Source organism: Ceratotherium simum, chromosome 2 (genome assembly GCF_057802395.1).
Source record: "Ceratotherium simum simum isolate JZ-2026a chromosome 2, ASM5780239v1, whole genome shotgun sequence".
Lineage (NCBI taxonomy): Eukaryota > Metazoa > Chordata > Mammalia > Perissodactyla > Rhinocerotidae > Ceratotherium > Ceratotherium simum.
The window spans coordinates 98,678,840-98,705,117 of NC_141901.1; the positions used below are offsets into that span (position 1 = coordinate 98,678,840).

The 26,278-nt window shown below is 38.1% G+C and overlaps 1 protein-coding gene across 1 annotated transcript in view; it reads left to right on the forward strand.

Annotated features, from left to right (window-relative positions):
- Nucleotides 1-26,278, forward strand: part of TM2D1 (TM2 domain containing 1) — a 47,389-nt gene that overhangs the window by 6,046 nt on the left and 15,065 nt on the right. The window contains exons 3-5 of the mRNA XM_087417269.1: nt 5,508-5,616; nt 10,938-11,029; nt 19,520-19,593. Of these exons, the coding sequence (XP_087273395.1) occupies nt 5,508-5,616; nt 10,938-11,029; nt 19,520-19,593 (275 nt within the window). The remainder of the gene's footprint in view (nt 1-5,507; nt 5,617-10,937; nt 11,030-19,519; nt 19,594-26,278) is intronic.

Consider the following 26,278-nt stretch of genomic DNA (forward strand, 5'->3'; position numbering starts at 1 on the left):
AGTGATGGGGTGTCCTCAGCATCTGGCATCTGAGGTACATGGTATCCATCTGTCTGTCATTGGTGATGTTATTTGTTAAATGTTGATCACTATTTTTCCACTTTACGGTTAATATTTTTTCCTTTGCAAGTAATAAACAGTCTTTGGGAAGAATTATTAAGATGATGCAAATATCCTATTCCTCATCAAAAATTTCCCCTAGACTTACCACTCATGGTGATTCTGGCCCGAACCATTCTTTACTATGATAGTTGCAAAATGGTGATTTTCCAACTCCAGTGCTCCCAAAGGAAAGCTAGCTTTTAGTGCTGGAAATATGAAGATGGGGTTGGCTCTTGCCAACTTTATTTTTTGCTTTCACCTGAATCCTAGATTGACACATTTAATTATCTGATCATTATGCAGTGTAACCTGTTACAGAGCTCATATCAAGTCTGACCCTTTTTTTGCGTGTGTGAGGAAGATCAGCCTTGAGCTAGCATCCATGCCAATCCTCCACCAGCAGCGGAGTGCGCGCACTTAACCTCTATGCCACGGGGCTGGCCTCAAGTCTGACCCTTTCATTTGGCGGATCGAGACTAGAGTCTAGAGGCCTGATGTTACCTGGAGTAGGCTCCCAAACCACCTACTCTCTAGCTCAGTCCTTTTTACTGTTAATGAAACTTCATTGATGACTTTGTTTCTACTTTAGCTTTTTTGTATTTAAAAAACAGCGCTGCTTTTTATAATTGAGAAATACTGGGTGTTTATTGGCTTAAATTGATGCCATCTAAACCCTAGACATTGGCCAGAGCCAAACTTTTTGCAAGAAAACTGCAAATTGAACTGCAAGTGTTCAGGCTTGTAGCATGTCGCTTAATTTTGTCTACTAGTTAACATTTATTGGTAACTGGCTTCCTTAGTCTCATCTTATTGATTTGTTTATTTTTGCTTGTTCCTGAAATCACTGTAAGCATGAAATTATCATGGTATAATGGGAAAAGTATTGATTAAGAGTAATGAATGATAGTCTAGGACTTACAGAATATTATCTACTTATGAGACTTTGGTCAACTCATTTAATTTCTTAGAACCTCAGTTTTCCTGTTTTTAAAAGGAAAAAAAGAAAAAGGAACATATTACTAGTTTTGCCTACTTAGGTTGTTTTTTTTTTTAAATAAAGGTCAAATGAAATCATTATAAAGTATGTATAAATGAATAAATTCAGGGTTGTAGGCTTCTTTTGAATCAATTAATTTCATTTCACAAAATCTTGCATTAATTTTACAGCCACTCACATTGTTATGTTTATTCTCCGTGCCAGGTTCATTCTCTTAGTCTTCTCAGTCTTGAAGTTCTCTAGTTTTCTAGAGTGGGGACCCTAACCTTTGTTGAGCACTTTCCCTAACCAAGCTTGACACACCATGTGCCTTTAATACGTAGGTAACGTTACAAGGGTGTTATCTCCATTTCACAGGTTACAGAACAAGTTTTGTTAACTTGCTCAAAGGAACGTGATAGTTAAGTGACAGTTTGGACTTAAATTTCATCCAGTTCTAAAGTCCTGCTCTTTGGAGTTCTCTACCAATTCAAACAAATCTGATCAGTCTGTATGTTTCTCTTATTCATTATTTTCTCATGTCATCTCTATATACGTGGAGCAGCAGCTCATCCTTCCTCACTACCATATGTAATTTTCATCCCTTGAAATAATTGGTTCATACCTCTGCCAGACTTCTCTAGAATCATGGTAGCAGTGTGGTTTCCCTTCACTCTGGTACCTCTTTCCAGTAGTTACATCTTTCCTGAGGTTCTAAGCCTGGAGCGTTAGGCATTTTTCTCTCTTTCATCTATCTCGTATTGAATACAAATCATTTCTTGTAATAGAAATGAAAAATATCATTGAAAACTAAAATTGCCAAAATATGGGAGTTTGAATAATTAATAGTATCTAACTGAAATAGGTATGATTTCTTAGTTTTTAATATTTTTATAATGCATTTTTATAACTCACCTATAAATGTTTGATCTTTTAAAATTTTGTACAGGAACCTGTCATCTCAAAAATAATGCGTTTCTGTTAGGCAAGGTATATTGGACAATAATGCCAAGTAGAATCATAATTATAGTGTTCTGTGTTGCAACTATCTCTTTAAATTCTGATTTTAGATAGTCTGCACGAAGATCTAACAAAGCTGTAAGACAAGAAAGTGACAGCTTCAAACTGAGCAAGTGCAAGGTAATACATTTGGAGAAAAATTATCCAAAATTTGGTAATAGAATTCTGTTTTATGATACCATTCTCCAATCCAGAACTTACTACTTTGAGGATTTGAAAAAATTTAAAGATGCTTTTCGAGGAAAAATTTGTGTTTCTCTATAGATGTTCTTGCAGGTTACTTCTTTGTGGAGGTGGAATGGTCCTCATCAAAGCAAAAAACTTGAACTTTTTAAACCAGACATCTCTTTGACTGACTTACATGCCTGATGCCTAAACTCTTAGTCTTCAAGCTGGAATACATGTACTCCTGGGGGTAGGCGGAGCTTCCCAGAGGTAAACAGGTAGAGACGTTGAATTAGTTTCCTAGGGCTCTGTTATAACAGAGTATTACAAACTGGGTGCCCTAAAACAGCAGACATTTACTGTATCAGTTCTGAAGTCTAGCACTCTGGAATCGGGGTATTCCAGAGGCCACGTTCCCTCTCAAACTCTGGGTAGAATCTTACCTTACCTCTGCTGCTTCTGGTGGTAGCCTGCAATCCTTGGCATTCCCTGGCTTGCAACCAACCGCATCAGTCCAGTCTCTGCCTCTGTCTTCACGTGGCATTCTCCCTGTATGTCTCCACATCATCTTCTTCCTGTGTGTGTGTGGGTTCAATTTCTTCTTTTTATAAAGACGCCAGTCTTATTCGATTAGGGCCCACCCTAATGACCTCATCTTAACTTGGTTAAATCTGCAAAGACCCTCTTTCCAAGTAAGGTCACATTCTGAGATACTGAAGGTTAGAACTTCAACATGTCTTTTTTAGGGGACACGATTCAGCCCATAACAGATGCCTTATAATGGAATCAATTTCCAGACCCTCAGCTTTAAATGTGTACTTTTTCCTAAAATTGATGTAAAATTTCTGAGTTTTAAAGAGCTCTTTCATATCTCTTCTCTGTTGGGTCATGATGGCTATCGAATTGCTGTGGTGTTTAGATTCCATTTAAAAGAGTGCTATAATATTTAAATTTCAATGGCAGTATTTACAATGTGCTGGAAATTATATTTTTTTCAACCACTTAAAACCATGATGAAAAATTTTAGATGTCAACTTAAAAATGTGTGAGAGAGGACATAGTTCTAAAAAATTGTTTTTAGAGGCTGTGTGAGCAAAATTTTTTGAAGACCACTGAATTAGAGCAGGGTTTCTCAACCTGGGTACTATTAATGTTTTGGACTAGATAATTCTTTGTTGTGAGGAGGCTGTCTTGTGCGTCGTAGGATGTTTAGGAGCATCCCTGACCTCTCCCCACTAGAGGCGAGTAGCAGCTCCCCAGTGGTGACAAGCAAAAATGTCTCAGACATTGCCAAGTGTCCCCTGGGGAGTAAAATTGCCCCCAGTCGTTGGAATAGAGCTTATTGATCTCCATTCGGTTGGTAACATGAATTTATATTAGCATTTCAGACATTTGCAAGTCTCAATTTTGAGTTGTCTACTATATAGCTCTGGTCAAAAGCATGACCTAAGAGGGCAGCTTTTCAAGACATATAACCTAACGGACATGATAATAATTTGTTCACAAAAGTCAATAAATTTTATCCCTGTATCAAGACTGGTGGCCAAACAGCTGCATATAAACCGTCTGATAACTTTTGCCCTGTCTCTGTAGCTGCTGACATGATAAGCCCTTGCTTATATGTGGAATCAGTGTAAGAAGTGGCTACGTGGAAGCCTCTGTTCGGTAAAGGGTCTCACTGAGGACCTTCTCTGTTGCATTCTCTTTCCCTTATGTCATGACCAGACCAAGTTCCCCAGTAGTTGAGAGGTGGATTGGTATGCCTTCTTTCACATATATCACAATAGCTCGGTAAAGCTTTTTGCCGTAACCGCCAGGAAGCCCTGAGCTAAATTTGTGGCTCAATTACAGTGTCTTCCCTTAGTTGTTTCCTAGTATAATTATTTCTTCACTCTCCCTCTTCCCTTCATTTTATTACTCTTTTTCTTGTTTAAATGATTCTCAGTTGAATTGAATCTGTGCCTTTCAGTGTAAGCACTTCCTTGTTTGGAAATTTAAATACATTGAGTACATGCATACGTAAATAAAATTTGTGGGGTGATCTAGTTTGAACTATCAGTGACCCAAAAAAGAGTGTCAAGTCATTATGGGTTTTTCTTCCGGCATCATTTTCTGAGTGGCCTAAAAAGGGACAATGATTTGTTGGAAATCTTAAGATAATTGTAGACAGAAAATAAATACCATTTTCCTCTCATAATAAAACTCTGGGGTTTCTGTGGGGTTTTTTTTAGACTATTATATGAAGTTTTATTTTCATTTTCTCAAAAAAAATCTGTAATTATTGATGCTAAACAGAGAGATAAGCATTTACTGAAACTATCCCAAAAACGTTAGTAGCTTTTAGTCAGCAGTGGTGAAGGAGGTAAAGGCACTGACGTTCACTGAAGACCTACTGCGTGCTATGCCTTGTGCTAGGTGCCTACAGCGTGTTTAATGCCCCCAGTGGTCCTCCAACACAGGCAGTCTTACTGCTGTTTTTGTGTACGCGGAATCAAGGTTCTGGAAAGGCCAGTGCCCAGTAGGCAGTCTCGTTCAGAGTCCTTGCTCTTTACACCGTGAGGCTGTAAAGCCTTCAGGACAGTGCCTGTCTAGCACACAGTAAGCTCCACGAGTGTGCCTTCCTCTTCTTACCCTGTCATCTGGGGTATGAGTAAAGATCGAAACTGCTAAATGCTGAAATAACATGCTACATCAAGGCCTCGAGGGAATAGAAAAACAAATACATTTAGAATAAATAAAAAGAATCTATTCAGAATAGATAAAAAGAATCTTAGTTTATGGCAGCCATCATCTATAAGAGTTGATATAAACTGAAAATGCAAACACAGATTATGTTAAATTAAATGAATTACCCAGTGGGTTGCCAACAAAAATTCAAGAAGTATTCTTTATCCTAGAGATGAAGTAAAGAGCAGCAATCTTGTGCAGTTCTTCCCTTGTCCGCTTTGGCAGAGGCAGGAGATTGAACTAGATGGGTCATGCATCTAACGCAGTGTGGCAACTCTTATATTTTTGTGTTGAGACCACTATATCATTATTATCTTTATCTTGTATATGAATATACGTGTTTATGTATATAAAATGTGGCTTTTCCTATCTAAAAGTCTCTTGTCAGATGTTATATTGGGAGGTGGTTTGTTATAACCTTATATTTTCTTGAGTGCTTTGCTAGTTTTAAAAAACACAGTTACATACCTTTCCTACAGAACAAAAATAATGGTTTCTTGCCTCTTTCTGCCTTTAGTTCCATGTTTTCCAGCACCCAACATAACTTGTAAGGATTTTGGTGGCAATGAAACACATTTTACTGGAAACGAAGTTGGTTTTCTGAAGCCCATATCTTGCCGAAATGTGTAAGTACATCACTAAAGCTAAGTTTTCAAATTACTTGCTTATGTTGTATCTTGATTGTGTGGAATGAAGAGATAAAGAGCCAATTTATCGGGAAACTCCTGCACCAATATAACTTGTATCTTTTTGCTTGTGTCAGAAAGCCTCTATTTTAAGTGTGCATGTCATTTTATAAATGCATTTACCAACCAGGCAAAGCTCAGGACTTCACTCTGTGGGGTGAAGAAGGACTATGAATGGCCTCTTGTCATGTCAGTTCAGTCGGTTTATATTACCAAGTGAGTTATGGGAAAATTCTGTTTTCAAAATTTGGGGGATTTCTAGAGTACAAATAAGGGATTATGTACCTGTAGTAATAAAAGAATGCTAATTATTAATGGTTTGCATATTAAGGGCATTTTGAAACTTGGTTTCATTCTTTGTAATAGGTATGAATGATGAATGGTAATGTTGAACAGAACACAAAAATTCGTTTGCGATATTAAGACAAATGGCTTTATTTTGTTAGGGATGTCCTTTGTTTAAAGGACTTTTAAGTTTGCTTTTTGTTTTTGCTACAGTAAAGCTAATATTTTATTCTTATATTTCTGCTTTGTACTAAAAACATTTAGTTTTACCCATTTTTATTAATTGCTGGCACTATATTTTTACCTTTCAAATGTACATTGCTGCATTTTATATGATGGCACCTGTTTGCAGTTGTTCAAGAAATAACCACTGTTTGGCTGTTTCTACAAGTTCTGTTAGAGTTCTTAGAATTACTACTAGAGTCTTTTTTTTCTTTTGACCCTACTTCACTGAGTTAATGAGGGGCTTTAGAGTCTATCTTGCTGTGTAATCCTAAGTCGATCACTTAAGCTTCTCGAGTTCCAATATTTCTCATTAGTAAAGTAAAAATTCTTAAAACGAATTATTTCCAAAGTACTTAGATATGGTTTAGTGAATTTTAAAATTTATAGATTGATATTTCTACCTTAAACATTCCAAATGACCAATAATTTATTAAGTGTTGGTCCAAGATATCATAGATTATAACGTAATGACTAAGAAAAGCATCTGCTGAGAACAGCTAACTGCTCAGGTTGGACCTTACAGGTTCATATTACCTGTCATGGTAGCACCGCACTGTTAGTTTCCAAGTTAACTCTTATTTTTCTTTCAGTGTCTCTGGGTAGATTCGGCTCAATGCCACTGAGCTGCACGAATCATGCTCACAAGACACTGATGTCAATTATGATGAGACACAGAACTCTCAAGGAAACTAGATACTCCAAGTCTGCTGGCCAACTTATTCCCCTCCTATGGTAGAATCTACAATTCCAAAATAGAATTTGTTTGATGAGCATTGAATCCGAACAAGGGGAGTTAGATTGATGGATAATTTTAATGATAAGTCAGAAAATTAAGATAACCTGATATATCATTTTCCTTTATCAGGACATTCAGTACATGCCTACCGAAGAGCCCGCTGCTGGTCAGCTGCTAAATAAAGACTGACAAATTCTTATTCATTGAGTGTCCCTTTTCCAGCTTACAAATTTTCCTTCTACTTCTGTTAACATATTCTTTTTCAAACTGTATGTCTTATTGATACTTGAGTAAAACTCCATATTAATGTTGCAGACATAGCCATTCTACAGTGTGCTCTTCAGCAGCGGAAGTCTAGTAACCATGTCTGACTGATTACCAAGCCACACACCTATTTATACCGGCCATCCATGTTAGGTGGAGCAGGCTAACTGCTGCAACAAATGTCTTTAGAATTTCAGTGGCTTAACACATAGAAGTTATTTCTCACTCACATCATAGTCCACTCCGTGTTGGGGTGGAGGTCTGGGTGAGGTGAGGGGAGTTGCTCCATGCAGTCATGCAGGGGCCCTGCTCCTTTCATCTTGTGGCTTTGCTTCCTCTAGTGCTTAGAGTCCTTTCCTTTCAGCCAGCAGATGGGAAAGAGGAGAGGGAGCCCCCTGTAGGACTGTTTCATGGCACACCTAGAAATGGCATGCATCAGTTCTGTCCCGTTCCATTGGCCAAAATTCAGTTATGGCTGCACTTAACTGCAAGGTGGGCTAGAATATGTAGTTTAGCTGTATGTCCATGAGAAAAAGAGAAATGGTTTGGTGAACAATTAGACAATCTTTGCTGCACGCCCAGTTTTCAGATTATTCTTTAGGGTGATTTACTTATTTAGAAAATTGCTTATCTAATTTCAGTCCCCTTCCCAGCTAAGCTATTTGAAAGACTCTTTTCTATAATACTTGTCTTTTGTGAATTTTTCTGTCTAATACAGTATGGCTTTTGACCGTGCTGAAATTCACCAGCTGTATCTGTTGCTATATTGAATGGATATTTATAGTCCATATCTTAATCTTTCTGTAGTATTTGGCATTCCCTTCTCTTAAAATACTTTCTTTCCTTGACTTCTAGTATAAAACACTCTTCTATTTCCTTTGATTCCTCTTCCTTTCCTTCTTCCTTAAATCTTGATATCCCCAAGATTATATCCGTGGTCCTTTCCTCTTTTCGTTCACCCACCTCTCTGGCTCCTCGCTCCATCTTTATATATGTTAAGGTCCCAAACTGAATCTTTCATCTTTTCCTTCATTCGTTTCCTCCCTTGTCTTAGAGAATGGCACCTGTTCTACCCAGTTTCTTAGGCAGAGACTTTGGAGTAGTTCTTGGCTTCTCTTTTTCCCTCTTTCCCCACATGTAGTCTGGTTGCTTCTGCCTTCTTAATGTTTCCCAGTTTTGTTCACTTTTCTCTGCCCAGTAGTTGATAGCTTGAGTTTCTACAAAGCCTTCTAGTTTATTTCTCTACTTTGTCTGGTGCCCCATTCCAATATAGATGGGGCACCACTGCCCTCTCCATAAGATCTGATATCTGTGTAATAATAGATGCATAAACAGGATCTCTGGGCTGTTGACCATCTCCCCCAACTCCCCGAAAATGTCCTAATTGTGAGTGCAATGCAAAAAACGTAGGATTGTAAGCAGGAGACGGACATGATCAGATCTGACTTTAAAATAATCCAGCTACCTCTCTATTTCTTTACTCCGCTTTGCAGCAAAACTCCTCAAAAGAGTTATCTAATACTTCCTTTCTTAAATTTTTTTCCTTCCAGTCTTGAACCCACTCTATTCTGTCTTGCTCTCACCATGTCACCAGAATTGGCCTTGCTGAGGTCACTAATGATCTCCTCCTGGTTAAATTTATTGGTAAATGCTCAGCCATTATCTTATGTGACCCGTCATTCACATAAGCACAGTTGATCCCTCTGTTCTCCTTAACACACCATCTTCACTTGACTTCCAAGATACCATACTCTTTGGGTTTTACTTCTTCTCACTGTTAGTCTCCTTTCTGGTTCTTCTCTTCTTTTTTTTTTTTTTTTTTTTTGTGAGGAGATCAGCCCTGAGCTAACATCCATGCCAATCCTCCTCTTTTTGTTGAGGAAGACTGACCCTGGGCTAACATCTGTGCCTGTCTTCCTCCACTTTATATGGGACACCGCCACAGCCAGGCCTGACAAGCAGTGCATCGGTGCACACCCGGGATCCGAACCCAGCAGTGGAGTGCGCGCACTTAACCACTACGCCAGGGAGCCGGCCCCTGGTTCTTCTCTTCTTGATCTCTTCATATTAGAGCATCGCAGGGCCCAGTCTTTGAGTCTCTTCTTTTGTCTGTCTACACTCACATGGCAATCTCTGGCTTTAAATACTTCCTATATGCTTCTAACTCCCTGATTTATATCTGCAGCCCAGACTTCTCTCCCTAACTCCAGACTTGTAAATCCAGCTGTCTTTTGGATAACTCCACTTGGATGTCTGATAAACCTCTCAAACTCACATGTCCCAAACTGAAATCCTGATCATCCTTCCCAGGTCTGGTCCATCCTCAGCCTTCCCCACCTCACTTAATGGTAGTTCATCCCTCTAGTAACTTAGGATGAAATCTTTAGCATTATTCTTACTCCTTTCTTTTTTTATACCCTAAATCTAATACATCAGGAACTCCAGTTGGCTGTACTTCAGAATATATCCAGAATCTGATCACTTCTCACTGTTCCTTTGCTGTTACTCCAGGTCAAGCCACTATTAATTCTCACCTGGATTACTGTGCAATAGCCTTCAAACTCCTTTGTCTCTGTGGTGGTTTGAATTTATTCAGCAAAGTTATCCCTCTCAGTCCCTGCTAACTGGGCAGTGTACTTCCCACTCTGTTGATTTGGGGTTTGACCATGTGGTTTGATTTGGCATATGTTAATGTTAGCAGGGATGAAACAAGCAGAGACTTAAATGTGCTTGTGGGTCTTAGCTCTCGTCTTGTACTGTGGTGATGTGTCCTGGTAAGAATTTGCCCCAAGTAGCTACTGCACCTTCAGCCTGGGCTCTGGAAAAACTGAGGTGGAACTGATTTGAACTGAATCCACAGCCTGGGTTCAAACTCAGCCACACTGCTGCCTGAAGCAGCGTCATTGGCTGAACCCAGCATAGATGAGCTTAACCACAGCCGATCACAGTCTACGAGTATGAGAATAATTGCTTGTTGTTGGAAGCCACTGAGTTCTGGGGTGGTTTGTTGTACAACGTTACTGTGACAGTAGCTCACAAATACTCTTGTACAGTCTGTTTTCAGCACAGCAGCTAGAGGATTATTTTAAAATCTAACTCAGATCATATCACACCTCTACTTAAAGTCCTGCAGTAGCTTCCCATAGCTCTGAGAGTCAAAGCCAGGGTCTTTACAGTGGTGTTCAAGTCCTACTGTTCTTCCTTCTCTCCCTCCACTCCTGCCACACTGGCCTCCTTAATAGACCTCAAACCTGTCAGGTGTGCTGCCTCTGCAACAGCAGTTCCTTTTGCCTGGGACGCTCCTCCCTCAGAGGCGTGGCGTGGCTGCCTCCCTCCCTCCCTCAGGTCTTTGCTCAAATGTCACCTCCTCAAGGAGGTCACCCTATCCCCCCATTTCAGTGGACCACGTCTGAACACCCGGCATTCTGGAGTCCCTAAACCCCTGCTCCACTTCATTTTTTTATAGCGTTTATGACTTTCTAACATGATATGTGATTCACTTTTTAAATATGTTTATGTTTATTGCTTGCTGCCGCTAGATTGCAGGCTCTTTAGGGCCACGTTCATTAATGTATCCCAATAGCCTGGAATAGTGCCTGGCACGCAGGAGCCACCTGAAAAGCATTAATTGAATGAATGAATGGGTGAATGAACCAATTAACAAACAAATAATAATTAACGGTTTTGTTTCATAAAATGTTTACATGTTGGAAATGTATGAATGTGACGCTCAGGTTCTAATTTTGTGCAGAAATGGCTATTCATACAAAGTGGCAGTTGCACTGTCTCTTTTTCTTGGCTGGTTGGGAGCAGATCGATTTTACCTTGGATACCCTGCCTTGGGTGAGTACATTTCATTAAAAAAAAGTCCTGGTGAAACCGGTGTTGTAGGTAAAGTACCTATTCTTATAGATTAAGTCTCTGCATACTGTTAATAGTTACAGTTATATGTAACTGGAGTTGAATAGCCAGTGTTCTTCTGTGAGTATGGAGCCAGCAGGTAGCTCTGTAGTTCAGCTTGGGTAAGAAATGCGGACTTTTCTTGTATTTTCATCTTTAGGAAAACACACTCGAGATAGTGTAGGCACTGACTTAGGACAGTAGACTTGAGCTGTCCTTGCTGGTGCTGGGCACACAGTGAACATTCAATAAATGTTTGACAAATAGATGCATATCTCTCCCTGTCCCTCCAAAAAACATTTGCCTTCTCCCTGAACCTCTGTCAGTGTTGCCTTGGGAATAGAAATTACTTCTTTCAGGAGAAGTTGGGATTGGAACTATGGCCACCAGCGTGAGCCGGTGCGGAGCCTGACTTGCATTCCCGTAGCATCCCTCCTCTCCCTCCTCCCAGCTGTAGTCTGCACATCTACCATGGTTACTAATGCTGATGAGGACTGTTGACATTCAACGATAGCTTGTGTTTAAACAAGACTTTCACGTGCCTGCCCTTATTTAAGCCTTACAACTCTCTGAGTTTACCATCCTCTTTAAATCTTCTTTAACAGGTAGAGAAATTGTCACCAGAGAGGTTAAGGGATTTACTGACTCTAGAGGCTTTGCTTTATTCTGTGACATATTTGTTGTTATCATCCTTGTTTTATGGATACAGAAATTGTCACAAGATTAAGAGATTTACCCAAGGACACTCAGCTAGTGACCTGAATTTGAACCCAAATTTTCTGGCTCAAGAGATCATGCTTTATTTACTATAGTATTCTGCTTCTGTATTAGCCCTTCACTGAGCAAATTTAAAGTTTCTGAATGCTCTGCTTTCCAGCTAGCAAAGCTAATCTTATTCTTTCCATGTTGCTACCCACCAGAGATCAAAGAGGAATCTTTACTGTGGGGCTGGTGGGAAGTATGTTTCTGACAGCCTTACCTGGTACTCAGTGTTGTAAGGTCATAAATAGAAGTCAAAGTTTAAAATTAAATCATGAATTTATGCAGTTAATAAACATTTATTCAACGTTTACTACCTGTTAAGTAAGTAACTAAGTGCTCTGAAAATAATATTGAAGATCACAGTTCATACTAGTTAAAAAGAAAATAAATATGTTGGTGGGACAATTTATGATATTACAGAACCATGACAGTTCTACGAGAGCGCACAAGAGGGACTGATTTAGTCGGCCTTGGGTATCAGGGAGGACTTCTTAGATGAGGTGACATTTGAACTAGGTTCTGAAGGATGAACAGATTACGGAGATTTAGGGTGTTACAGGGAACAGCACATGTGAAGGCACAGGGTGTGAAAGAGCATGTGTGCGTGTTGAGAGCATGGTGGATCATTTAGTGTACATGTAGGGAGAACAATGGTAGGAGATGGAAAGTGACTGCAGAGCCAGCCTGCAGTCAGATTGGAAAAGGCTTTGTGTATTCCTGTGGAGTTTGGACTTTACCCTTCAAACATCCGAAGGCATAAAAGTTTTTAAGCAGAGGAGTGTCATGGTCAGATTTGTATTTCAGGACGATGATACTGGAGGAATGTGGGAAATGGCTTAGAACTGAGACCGGCTGGTGGCAGAGTGAGCTGCAGGGAGCTGGATGCAGTGGTCCTGGCCTGAGGTTGGTGTAACTGCACTCTGATGCCAGTTGTTAGGGCAGCCATGCCTTTCCATAACATGGCTGAAAACGATATACTGTGCACAGAAGGCCTCTGGGTTGCCAAAATAAAAATCATTTAGTCTAACTCTCTTTTGGAAGGAAGGGGGCGGCGGGGGGACTAGGTTTATAGTGAGAAAGTAAAATGACATGATGATGGTTGGACTACGTCCAAAGCCGCCTTCCTTAGTCCTTCCATTTTCCTATATGTTCTCTTTAAGATGAAAGAATCATATATGTTTTTTGGAAAGATATCTAACTTTTAGAAAGTTTTTAAAAGGTTAGGAGGAAAGGAGAAACGCTATTTTTTAGAACAGTTTATTCTATGATGATTTGGAGTAGTAAATATATTTTAAATATTTGGCTTAATGAGTGACTTTTTAGCTTCTTTTGTGGTGTGTGTCGGAGGAGCTGTCATGTCATATAGTGTAAGTTAATGTTTTTGACTTACTGAAACACATAATATGTTGGTATGTATGTTGTGAATTTTTTCTCATGTGAAATAAAACTCTAGGTGATAAGCTCTGTATGAAGCTCTGGTTAGTGGCTCTGGTTAGTGAACGTTAGTTTCCTGCCAGGAGCTGCCTTTCTCTGGCCGCTGCTGCTCCCGTCTCTTATTGGCTTCCTCAAAGAGAACCTTTCTGCTTGGGGCTGAGATTCCGTAAACGTGCAGATGTAATTTTAACATTTGACTTGATGCTTCAGCATAAAGGTTTTTTTTTAATCTTTAAATGACTTTATTATCACAACCACCTTTGGATGTTCGTTAATTCAACAAGTGTTTTGACCCTTGGCTTCGAACACAACTGTTTGAAGATTCTTAAGTCTGTCACTTCTTGTTCATCTGCTTTACACCTTCTGAGTTTTTGTTGCTATTGTCTTATCTTCCGTTCTCTTTATTCTATTGGGTTTGTGACTTTAAAAATTGCTTTACCATCTTTTAGTGCGGTCTTGGAGTGAGAGGAGCTAAGTAGGCATGGCACATTCTTTAACTGAAAATCCTCTTATCTCTTTAAGCATTCAAATAGTTTTATCCATATCATACTTGCATTTAGGCTATCTTAATGTTAAGGATTTTGATGTTTTATCAACTAATCTAATCTAATATATAAAATTAACAATGTAAATTTTAAAAGTTTAAATGTTTTTGCTTTAATTTTTACTAAGAATCTGAGATTAAGGAATTTTCGTATTTTCAACTAAAATAATTACTGCCATTTAAGAAAAATTCTTAACTGGATAATACAATGTTGACTGGTATGAAAATGGTTATAGATACAATCTAAAATTCTGTTTTTTTATAATCTTATTTTGTCTTTCCTCGTGGTTATGAAAAGCAGTGGTAGTATTTATAGATAGCTTTTTAAAATACTTCCTTAATACCGTTTATGATCATTGGAATTTTCCAAGATTAAGAACAGAATAAATAAATCATGCAGATATGAAATTTGCTCTTTTTAGGTAATTTACTGTTGAAAGTGATACTTCATTATATAAATTTTACTTCAGGTTTAAACAAGAGAAATTTGTTGGGGAGGGTGAGATTGAATAAAATTTGATAATTTCTAAAAATTCCTTTAACAAAATTTTTCTTTCTAGCAAATTCTTTTTTAGCTCACGACTGTGACTTTATGTATGGCTTTATTTTCTTTAGTTGATTTATTCCTCAATATACCAGTGCTGCTTTAGCTGGAAGCCTTTTTTCACCACAAAGCCTTATTTTTCTAATAATGTTCTGTCTTTTTATGTTTAACTGTGTTAACATCTGTGATTTTTTTAAATATGCAATAACTAGCGTATTTTGTTTTGCCCATCTGTAGCATTAAAAGATGATGGATCCTCAAAGATAATAGCTCTTTTGGAGCACTTAACTGGAGAGATACTCTTTTCGTAGTGGTATTCCTTTTAAAATGTAAATATTTTCTTATTATGAGAATAGTAAAGTGTTGTATGTTTTTAAGCCCAAATCTTTAAAATCTTTGATTATATTATTCCTTTTTTTTTTTTTAAGTTTGAAGTTACCAATTTGTTCTAGTATATAATATCCCCAGACCGTAGGACAAATAAAGGGATTTGTAGATTAAGCTTTTCTAAGGTTTGAAAGCTCTCCCTTGTAGGTACAGACACAGAATAGTGATAACTACCGAATTGTAGAATATGTGGGTGTGGCAGACAGTGAGTTCAGTGTGAGATCATCTGTGTTCTCTAGAGCAGTTATGCAGACAGGAGAGTATTTGCAGGACTCAACCTGTAATAAAACAAAAAAATACCACAAATTAATCGTTGTTCTTTTTATTTTATACCCAAAGAAACCCTTTTGTTGAATTTGTGTTTTTATTTATTTTTTATAATTTTATTTATTTATTTTTGTCCCCAAAGCCCCAGTAGATAGTTGTATGTCATAGCTGCACATCCTTCTAGTTGCTGTATGTGGGACGCGGCCACAGCATGGCCGGAGAAGCGGTGCGTCGGTGCGCACCTGGGATCGAACCCGCGCCACCAACAGTGGAGCGCGTACACTTAACCGCTAAGCCACGGGGCCAGCCCTGAATTTGTGTTTTTAAAGTGTAAAGTTTGTTACTAGAGTATAAATAAAGTACCCTCAAAACATGACCTTTATTAATGACACCTGGCAGCATAATCTTTTTGAGAATATATCTGCAGTAGTAATGGTTCAGGATAAAAATGGATCCTTCTTGATTACAAATACTTTCATTTGGAATTTTAAAACAGTTTTTAAAATCTAAATCTGATATTCCTTTTCACAATAAGAAGTTAGTAAATAGGGTCTGTACAAAAAGATCTAACATTTTTTTGATTGGAAAAGAAGTCAGTCTACTTGTGGTACTTCACAAATACCTCATCTTTTAAAAAACTGGTATTGATGCTCAAAATAATGAAATCTATAAGAGTAATGGTTTAGGGCCGGCTCCGTGGCTTAGCGGTTAAGTGCGCGCGCTCTGATGCTGGCGGCCCGGGTTCGGATCCCGGGCGCGCCCCGAGGCACCGCTTCTGCGTCCAGCGCGAGGCCGAGTCCCACGTACAGCAACTAGAAGGATGTGAACCTGTGACATACAACTATCTGCTGGGGCTTTGGGGGGAAAAAAATGAATAAATAAAATCTAAAAAAAAAAAAGAGTAATGGTTTGTATTGGTTTTAATAAATGTTGTTTAGAATGTATGCTACCTTGTGTTGTTCAAGTTGATCAGTGTTTGTTTACAAATATGGTAATTTTCTGTTGATATAGTTTGTTCCTTCAGTAGTCGCATTGACTAGGCATGGGAGTGACGCAGCCCTGACTTCAGGTTGCTCACGGAAGGGTGGGGAAGACAGACAAAGAAATGTGTAATAAATCATGCCGTGGGGTATGTGCTATGCTGAAAGTGAAGGGCAGCGTGCAGGGGAGAATCCAGGATGGCATTAGAGAAGACTTTCCAGAAGTTTTAAAAGGCTCTTAGGGTTGGCTAGATGATTGGGAACAGAGGAGGAGGCAAGGCAGAGCACAGCGTAGCACTTAGAAATCCAGAGATCGATGGGGAGGTGTGCGAGCTCGGCACAAGGCAGGTGGTTTGTTTGGCTGTAACCAAGGCAGGAGGAATCTGCAAGAGATGAGACTAGGTTAGATGGTGCTGCTGTCAAGAATGTGGATTTATGCTGTCTGAATTTCTCAGTTATAATAATAATGGTAGTAGTAGAAATAGTGGTAACACAAGTAGCAGCTGGGCTAGCGTTTATCGAATGCTTACCATGTGCCATGTACTGTTCTAAGTTTTTAGTTTGTCTCTATCTCTTCTAATCCTTAGTGTTCTTCCTATCTTATTTTCATAAAGTATTTTTAGATTTGAAAAGCTAAAACAAGTTTAAGATAGCAGTATTAGTAGTTGTTATTAGTAAAGTCATCCTTTGTCTTAAATTTGTTGAAATAGATGGACCATAGTTAACATCACAGGTTTAAAGTGAGAGTCACTCTAAACAGACAGTCACCACTTTCTGTCACTATAGATTGGTTGGCAGATCCCTTAAATGCTTAAATGTCATCTTGGATCTGTTCTATGGTTTTTTTAAATGTGTTCCTCCAGGAGTAGATAACATTTACCAAAATTCCAAACACACATATCGTTCCCTTATCTAATATTTTATCTGAACAGGAACCTCTCATGTTCATTTTTCTGAAGCACTCTTAAGGAGGGGTTCGTCAGGAGAATATCTGGATTTTAATGCACTCATTATCTTTTTCTGTTTTGAATGTTATCACATTACTTTGCCAGTGAATATACTTCTGTATCATTGTTTTAAACGGCTGCATATGGGCCAGCTCCGTGGCTTTAGCAGTTAAGTGCGTGCACTCCACTACTGGTGGCCAGGGTTCTGATCCCAGGCGTGTATCAATGCACCGCTTCTCCGGCCATGCTGAGGCCGCATCCCACATACAGCAACTAGTGCAACTATGACATACAACTATCTACTGGGGCTTTGGGGAAAGAAAAAAAAAAAGGCTGCATAGTGTTCTCTTTTACTGTTAGTTGCACCTTAATTTTTTGAGACAATTCCTCTCTATTAGACATTTAGATTGTTTCTAGTTTTTTGATAGTCATACAACAAATATTTATCAAACTCAAACTGTCAGGTACTGTTCTGACTTGAACAAGACAGATAAGGACCCTGCCTTTAGGAATTTACATGGCAGAGGAAGACGGAGAGTGAGTGAACAGACCAACGGATGAGGCTGTGACAGATTTCTAGTGAGCACCATGGAGGAAATGAATGGGGGAGACGTGGTGGAGCGCTTGGGCTGTGGGGGAGCAGCATGCTGCTTTGGATAGGCAGGTTAGGAAGACTTTTCGGCAGAAGTTGCCTGAGAGAGGAGAATATCTTTGGAAGGAGGCATGACAAGGGCAAAGGCTCTGACATGAGTACGTTTTCTTCGTAGAGTAGCAGTTAATTAAAGACAAACTTTTGTTGGACCATTCTTAATATTCTTTTTATAAACAAATTGAAGGAAGGGAAACTCAGTGATATTTCCACATTTACCCTAAAATGCTATGTGAAGAGGGATACATTTCAGAAATACAATGGGTGAGTGAATGGATATAATATACCAAGTGAGTGAATCAAGTTCCTTGGGCAACTATAATAAAATGCAACTAATGAAAAAAATAATTAAAGGAATTGTTATATAAGATAATGGATAGAAAATTAGGGGTCTTAGGGAAACAGAAAAGCTGAGAAAATTTATCCATTTATTCAACAAATATTGAGCATCTACCATGTGCCAGGCCGTGTGGTGAGGACTAAGAACATAGGAGAAAACAGCACAGGGGATACCCTCCCCTAATGGGGCTTCCATGAGACAGATGGTAAACAAATAGAAATATTAGGGAGATAATAAGTGTTTTGAAGAAAACTAAAGGCATAATTTTACATAGTCTCTATATTTTGATTGTTTTTTTTTTTCTCTACCTCTTCTTTTTTTTTTTTTTTTTTTAAGATTTTATTTATTTTATTTTTCCCCCCAAAGCCCCAGTGGATAGTTGTATGTCGTAGCTGCACGTCCTTCTAGTTGCTGTATGCGGGACTCAGCCTCAGGATGAACGGAGAAGTGGTGCCTCGATGCGCACCCGGGATCCGAACCCGGGCCACCAGCATCGCAGCGCGTGCACTTAACCACCAAGCCACAGGGCCAGCCCTATTTTGATTGTTTTTAAATTATTTCCAACATATGTTATCCCAGTACTTACATTATTCTGCTAGATGTCTAATACTTATTAGTGTTAAAAAAAAATCATCTAGTGTACCACATATTTCAGTCTTATTTGTGTATTTCCAAATTGTACGCAGGAGGTGACCTCATCCCCTCTTGCAATTTTAGCTGGCATCTATTTGTAGTTGATACTTAGAACTACCTTTTCACAAAGAGTCTTGTTTCATACCATTTTTATATCTCAGATGGGATGTCTGGAAAGCAACTCAAGTTTAAATATAGAAGAGAGATTCCTCATCCCCCCACCCCCAACCCACCTCTCCTGATTTTATCGTCACATGTTTGTGTTATATCCTTGTACATGTCCTAGACTCCCTGCTTTATTCTTATCTGTTATAGTACCTTAGCTCTAAGGTTGGCAAGGACAGAGATATATATAGTGCACGGAATTGTTGATTTTGACTATAGGGCTAATAAACAGGAGATGCTTAGGAAGAAAAGTATAGGATAAATTCAAGATAATTGGGTTACTAATAAAATTTTGTAATTTAACTATAAGATCAATGTTTTTTCCTGATTATTTTTTTATGTGCCTTGACAGTCTTTATTTATTTGAACTTTCTATTGTAAATGTATATTAAAATTGGGATCACGCAATGTATTAAGTCTAAGTAAATAAGGATTTTAGGACTAAAAGATGCTCTATAACTATGGTGTACTGAAATTTAAAGATTTATTTCCTTAGGCCTTTTCTCTTAAGAAATTCTGTAAGAATACATTGAGTTTTTATTTCAGTTCATAATATTTATTTATTAAGTGAGTTATTAAATTTTTTGGTGACTTTTATATATAGAGAGTCCTTTAAACTTTTCTCATATTTTCAGGTAAAGATTTGTTTTTTTAAAGTGTTGATTTTATATTCTTGATATAAAGAGTTTGTAGTATATATAATAGTTTATTGGGAAATGGAAAAGTTTGTTAATATTTATAAGACTTTCCAGATTGCAAATGACTTTACCTTCTTTTCTAGGTTTGTTGAAGTTTTGCACTGTGGGCTTTTGTGGAATTGGGAGCCTAATTGATTTCATTCTTATTGCAATGCAGGTAAGTTAGTTTCAGTCTAGAAGATGAGCTACTTTTACATTAAAATTTGAGTTCTGTGATCTCCTGGTATATTTTATTTTATTTATTTTTTTTTGTGAGGAAGATCAGCCCTGAGCTAACATCCATGCTAATCCTCTTTTTTTTTGCTGAGGAAGACGAGCTCTGAGCTAACATCTATTGCCAATCCTCCTCCTTTTTTTTCCCCAAAGTTCCAGTAGATAGTTGTATGTTATAGTTGTACATCCTTCTAGTTGCTGTATGTGGGATGCGGCCTCATCATGGCCAGAGAAGCGGTGCGTCAGTGCACGCCCGGGATCCGAACCTGGGCCACCAGTAGCAGAGCGAGAGCACTTAACCGCTAAGCCATGGGGCCGGCCCTCCTGGTATATTTTAAATCTATTAGAAAGTAGTTAGAAATGCTTTTTCAGTTTTTCTTCACATGCTGGATCTAAGCGATCACGACCGTTTCCAAGTAGCATTTCTCAACCTGCGCTTGACCAAGTAGTCGTTCTAAAAAGCATAAGAACGTCATTTAAAAAAAAGGGATTCTATGCTCCAATATGATTTGTAAATGTGAGTTTAACTGATTTAGAGATTTCTTCACTAGATCACTTCTTAGAATCTTTATAATTTGTATTATGAATCTCTAAGAGTGATTGAGGTTATTTCTCAAATTTGTTGTTTCTTTTCCTGATAGTCACAGCCATACTGTCAATTTGACTGTAGTAGAATATTGGTAGGAATCTGATATTTACATATGAACATATGGAGGCAGAAACAAGATTTTCTTTTGCACTGGACAGCACTCGATACTGGTATTCTCTTGGTTGCAAATTGAAATCCAGCTAGCTTAAGCCAAAAAGAAAAAAGGAATGTCTGCGCTTGTGGCAAATCTAGGAGTGGGGCTGGGCTCGGGCAGGACAGATCATGTAATCCAGGAATGTGTTCCGGACCCGCCTGCAATCACCTTGCTTTCTCCTGCTGCAGTGGTGTTAGGCAGGCGTAGTGTGTGAGTCTGCCTGATGTCTTCTATTAAATTGTACTCCACTGGTTGTGGTTAACTCCTGAGAATTCTCAAATTAGAGAAAGAGATGAATTTATCACAACAAATGTCACAAAGCAGCATTTCGGTAAACATTTATGGAGCACCCAGTGTCTTCAGCAAGTGGGTCAATATGTATTTAGATCATCACCAGTTTTGCTCTTCTTTTTCGTACAGTATTTCCACTCCTCAATTCTGTCTGCTTGATGTTATCCTTATGCTTCAAAAGAAAGTCAAAATCTAGGAGATTTTTGGTAGCATACTGTGAGGAGGGTACCATACTGTGAGGAGGAGGCAGCATATGGACCAATAAGATACCAGAATTAAACAAGGAAAATATTTGGTTTTTAAAGTTGGAATTTTCCTGTCTTTATTCATAAACATATGCCTAACCGAATATCCTGCCTTCTCTGATTGTGGGACAGGCAAGCAGGCATGAAGAGGCTGAGGCACTTGTGCACATATGCTTGGAAATGGGTTTCTCATTTTAAATGAGAATCCACAGAATTAATGTATTATTGGAATTCTTTAAGATATCCAGAATTTAATGTCTTTGAAACCCAACCATTGAGTTAATATTTTCACATGAGGTTCTTTCTTTGGTGATATTGCTTTGTAGCTTTATTTATATCCAATGATAGAGTTTATTTGATTCAGTCACTGCTTTCTGGTGTGTGTATGCCTGAACTTTAAGAAAATAGTTCTTTTCTTAAAGATCTGGAGTTGAACTATCACATTAAGAAATTATTGAGGTAGAATTAGAGTGTTTGAATTCTGTAGTAAATTTCCCTAAATAAGACATTTTAATAGGCATGGCCACTTTAGACTGCTTTCAGATTGGGGGAAAAATAAATCAGTTTTCAAATGTAGCCAAATAAGACATGTAGCCTCATTCTACATGTCATTTAATATACTTAACATGTAATGTTGACTACATTCGTTTTAGAGAATTATTTTTTCAGCAAAGCAAGTTTTTACTATAAATATCAATAAGCTATGTTAATATTTTTGTCCCAAATATATTTTTTCCAATTTCTCATAGACCTTTTACATTTTGTCCATCATCTTTTTATTTATTCTTCTTTCCTCCCTCATTCTCTCCAGCCTCAATTTCTTTTTCTTTTTGCCATTAAATATTGTTCCCCAGTGAAAAGCAATGTTTTTCTATTGGGCTGTGATCCCAGAAACATATTGTGCAAGAACTCAAGACCTATAAAAACATACTTTGCTTCACAGTGTTTGTAACAAAAATCCAGGAAAATCCTCTTTAAAAAAGAAGGCTAGTTATTTCATCTTTTTACCAAAACAATATAAAGTATAATGCACATATTGCTTTACATGTTGCTATATTTACTGAAAATACTTTTATGAGTTTATCTATTTGTTAATAAACTTTTGAAGTTTCTATTTTTTTGTCCTTAAAAATATGCAGATGGCACTTTGTGAATGGTATGAAACAGTATGTAGAATTAATTCAGGTCTTTTGTGCATTCAACAAAAATCTAAATCAGTGGTACGTGTGTAGTACACAGTCTTTCAATTATAGGTAACTATTTTGTATAACTACTATATATATAGTTATTCATAAGGCAGTTCTGAAGATTTTAAAACACTCATTCCTTTGTGCTTGATATTTTTATAAGCATCATGAAGGATAGTTTAGACAATTTAAGTTTTTTTATCAGAAAAAAATATGAGAATTTTTAAATTTCATTTAAACCTCTTTTCTCACTTACACAAGACACACCAGACAATCTCAATCACAGCAGACAATCTGGACTTTTTTTTTTTTTTTTTGTGAGGAAGATCAGCCCTGAGCTAACATCCATGCTAATCCTCCTCTTTTTGCTGAGGAAGACCAGCTCTGAGCTAATATCTATTGCCAATCCTCCTCCTTTTTTTCCCCAAAGCCCCAGTAGATAGTTGTATGTCATAGCTGCACATCCTTCTAGTTGCTGTATGTGGGACGCGGCCTCAGCGTGGCCGGAGAAGCGGTTCGTCGGTGCGCGCCCGGGATCTGAACCTGGGCCGCCAGGAGCGGAGCGCACGCACTTAACCTCTAAGCCACAGGCTGGCCCATGACATTTTTAATTATACCAAAACTACTGATGTGTATTCCACCAAACAAAAAGAAAAGAAAATTTCTTCTGTTCAGTGGAGACAAGACAGCCCTGAATCAGAAATAGGAAGACAGATAGAGGGAAAATGGGATGTGAGTTGGAATGTAGCAAGTTGTTAGAAGGAAGTATGTTGGGGTTCTTTGTGACAGTTTTAAAAAGTTCTGTGCATCATGGAAGAAATTACTTTCATTTTCATTCCTGTTAACATCACAGAGTAGACATCCTTAAAGGACTAATAATTATATAAGCAGCAGAAGTTCACAAAAGCAGCATAATTTCTAATACATTTATGAATTTTGTAAATAAATTTATCAGATTTATAAAATATCTCATTAGTTTGGCATTTAATATGTATAACTCATTTTAGCACTGCTAAAATTATATAAAAGTATATAGGATTATATACTGCTTTTATATTGTTTTTCAACTTTTACACACCAGGTTTGACTTTTCACGCATAAATTTCTTGAGGAAAAAAAGACTTTTATTAATTCCCTGTAGCACTAGTAGTATGCTAAACATAGAGTATGCCTTCAGAAATTTTTGCTGATTTGAACTGAATGCAGTAAACTTTGTGAAAAGTGTGGCTTTGTGCCAATTACAGGGAACATGAGAAGCTAAAAATGGTCATTTCTAAAAAGTGATTGCTTTTCTTGGGGACCTTAGAGTTCTAAATTTCATAGTGTCACTTGAGAGGTATTGAATAAAAATAAAATTTGGTATGACAAACTGTAAATAATAGGTTTTATGCCATCAATGAAAATGGGTTTAGTGAGCACCAATTAAGTATAATAAGTTGGGGTCCTTGCCGTAAAGGAATTTACAATCTATTCCAAGAGTGGTCTGATAATAAGATTTCACTTATCAGAAATAAAATCTTTCCTTGGGAACTGCAGGTTTAAAATAAAAATGAGTTATCTTGATTTAATCTTGTTTAAATTCTTTGAATTTTACTAAAATTTTTAAAAGCCTCCTGTTTTCGCTTTAGAGCATAAATAAGGCTCTCGTTCAGGGTTCACTTCTGTGTGAGCCAGTTTGTTTTGTCAGAGACATAGCCCCCACCCCTGCCCATGACATCCACGCTGTTGATGACAAGAGGACTAAACCTGTGATTGCCCTAAATCTGTTACCAGTCCTGGGAGGGTTGGTCGGAGTCCTCGATAGTTCACTAGAGGTGGGACAGCAATGTATAAAACCAGTGGATATTTTATAGACATCGGGTCTTTCAAATAGCTCTCTGCTTTATTTATTTAACACTGGTGTGATTTGTTGGGGAAATAAACTGGAAAACTGAAGAGACTGATAATTTGTGTAGCTTCTGCCCTGTCATGTGACCTTAATTACGTGGATTTCACTTAGTTCACTTATCCTGGGGGCAGATTTTTATTTAGTGAATGAAAGGAATGTTCAAAAAACTGAGAGTATCTTTTTTTTTTTTTTTTTAAGATTTTATTTATTTTATTTTTTCCCCCCAAAGCCCCAGTAGATAGTTGTATGTCATAGCTGCACATCCTTCTAGTTGCTGTATGTGGGACCCGGCCCCAGGATGAATGGAGAAGTGGTGCCTCGATGCGCACCCGGGATCCGAACCCGGGCCACCAGCCTTGCAGCGCGCGCACTTAACCACCAAGCCACAGGGCCGGCCCTGAGAGTATCTTAAACTGCTTCTGAGACTAATCTCAAAGCTGTGTTTTCCTCAGGAGATATAATGGTGAATCTTGCTCATTCCTTGAGGAATGATGTTTCTCTTGTTCCTTTAGCATTAATACTAACCAGTCTTCAAATCAGCTGGAGTCGGGTGTTCTGGAGGCATGACTCCGGCACTGTGTAGGAATTTTGAGGCTTAACTGAAATGTGACTAATCAGATGGGTTTAGTGGCCTCATCTGAAATTTTTTTTTTTTTTTTAAAGATTTTATTTATTTATTTTTCCCCCAAAGCCCCAGTAGATAGTTGTATGTCGTAGTTGCACATCCATTCTAGTTGCTGTATGTGGGACGCGGCCTCAGCATGGCCGGAGAAGCAGTGCGTCGGTGCTCGCCCGGGATCCGAACCCGGGCCGCCAGCAGCGGAGCGCGAGCACTTAACCGCTAAGCCACGGGGCCGGCCCTCATCTGAAAATTAACCACACACACAGAAGTCAGCTATGGGCACAAAAATGGAATTTGACTTCTAAGAGAATACAAATTTACTTCTTTGGGGGGATTGGGTTGGACACAGGTTGCATCATTATCCTCTAATTGCAGACAGCTGAGTCATTTCATGTTTTCACCAGGTTAATAGGTCTTTAGGAGGTGATTTGATCTGCCAGTGCTAATATTTGCATTCTTTATTTGGAGAAACTCAGAAGCGGGTTATACAGGAAAAAGCCTCATTGATAGAGTTGCATAAAGTGTTCTCATTTCTTTCCTTTCACTCCTTAATTCATTCAACATTTTAAATTTAAAATTGATAAAATATTTGAGTTACCTAAGCAGTATGACTTCAAGGACACTGCAAAGCCCTTAAATGAGGGATCATATCTGTTGCTCAAGTTTAGGTGTTAAAGTACTTGTCGGTAACCCCATTTTTTTTCTTTTAATTAATTTACTTTTATTAGAATGCTTCTTAAATATATACAAACAAAAATATATTTTCTACTAGCAAAATCAGAAGTTTATAAATTACACACAAAACTGTAACATCAATAAAGTTCAAATAAAGTAAAGCTCTTTTTTGTGTGGTAAAATATATATATAAAATTTGCCATTTTATTTATTTATTTATTTTTAATTTTTTTTGTGTGTGTGAGGAAGATCAGCCCTGAGCTAACATCCAATGTCAGTCCTCCTCTTTTTTTGCCGAGGAACATTGGCCCTGGGCTAACATCTGTGTCCATCTTCCTCTACCTTTTTATATGGGACACCGCCACAGCATGACTTGACAAGCGGCTTGTCGGTGCGCGCCAGGGATCTGAACCCACGAACCCTCTGGCCGATGAAGCGGAGTGCGAGCACTTAACCGCTACACCACTGGGCTGGCCCCTAAAATTTGCCATTTTAAACCTTTTTCGATATATAGTTCAGTAGTATTAATTACATTCAGAATGTTGTGCAACCATCACCACTATTTCCAAAACTTTTTCATCACCCCAAACAGAAACTCTGTACCCATTAAGCAGTAACTCCCCATTCCCGCCTCCCCCCAGTCTTTAGTAACCTCTAATCTACTTTCTATCTCTATCTAGATATTTCATATAAGAGGAATCATACAATATTTGTCCTTTTATGTCTGGCTTATTTTACTTCCTGTATTTTCAAGGTTCATAGGTATTGTGGCGTGTATCAGAGCTTCATTCCTTTTTATGGCTGAGTAATATTCTATTTTATGTATAGACCACATTTTGTTCACCTCTGCATCTGTTGGTGGACACTTGGGTTGTTTCCACGTTTTGGCTATTGTGAATAATGCTGCTATGAATATTTGTGCACAAGAATCTGTTGAAGTCCTTGTTTAATTCTTTTGGGTATATACCAAGGAGAAGA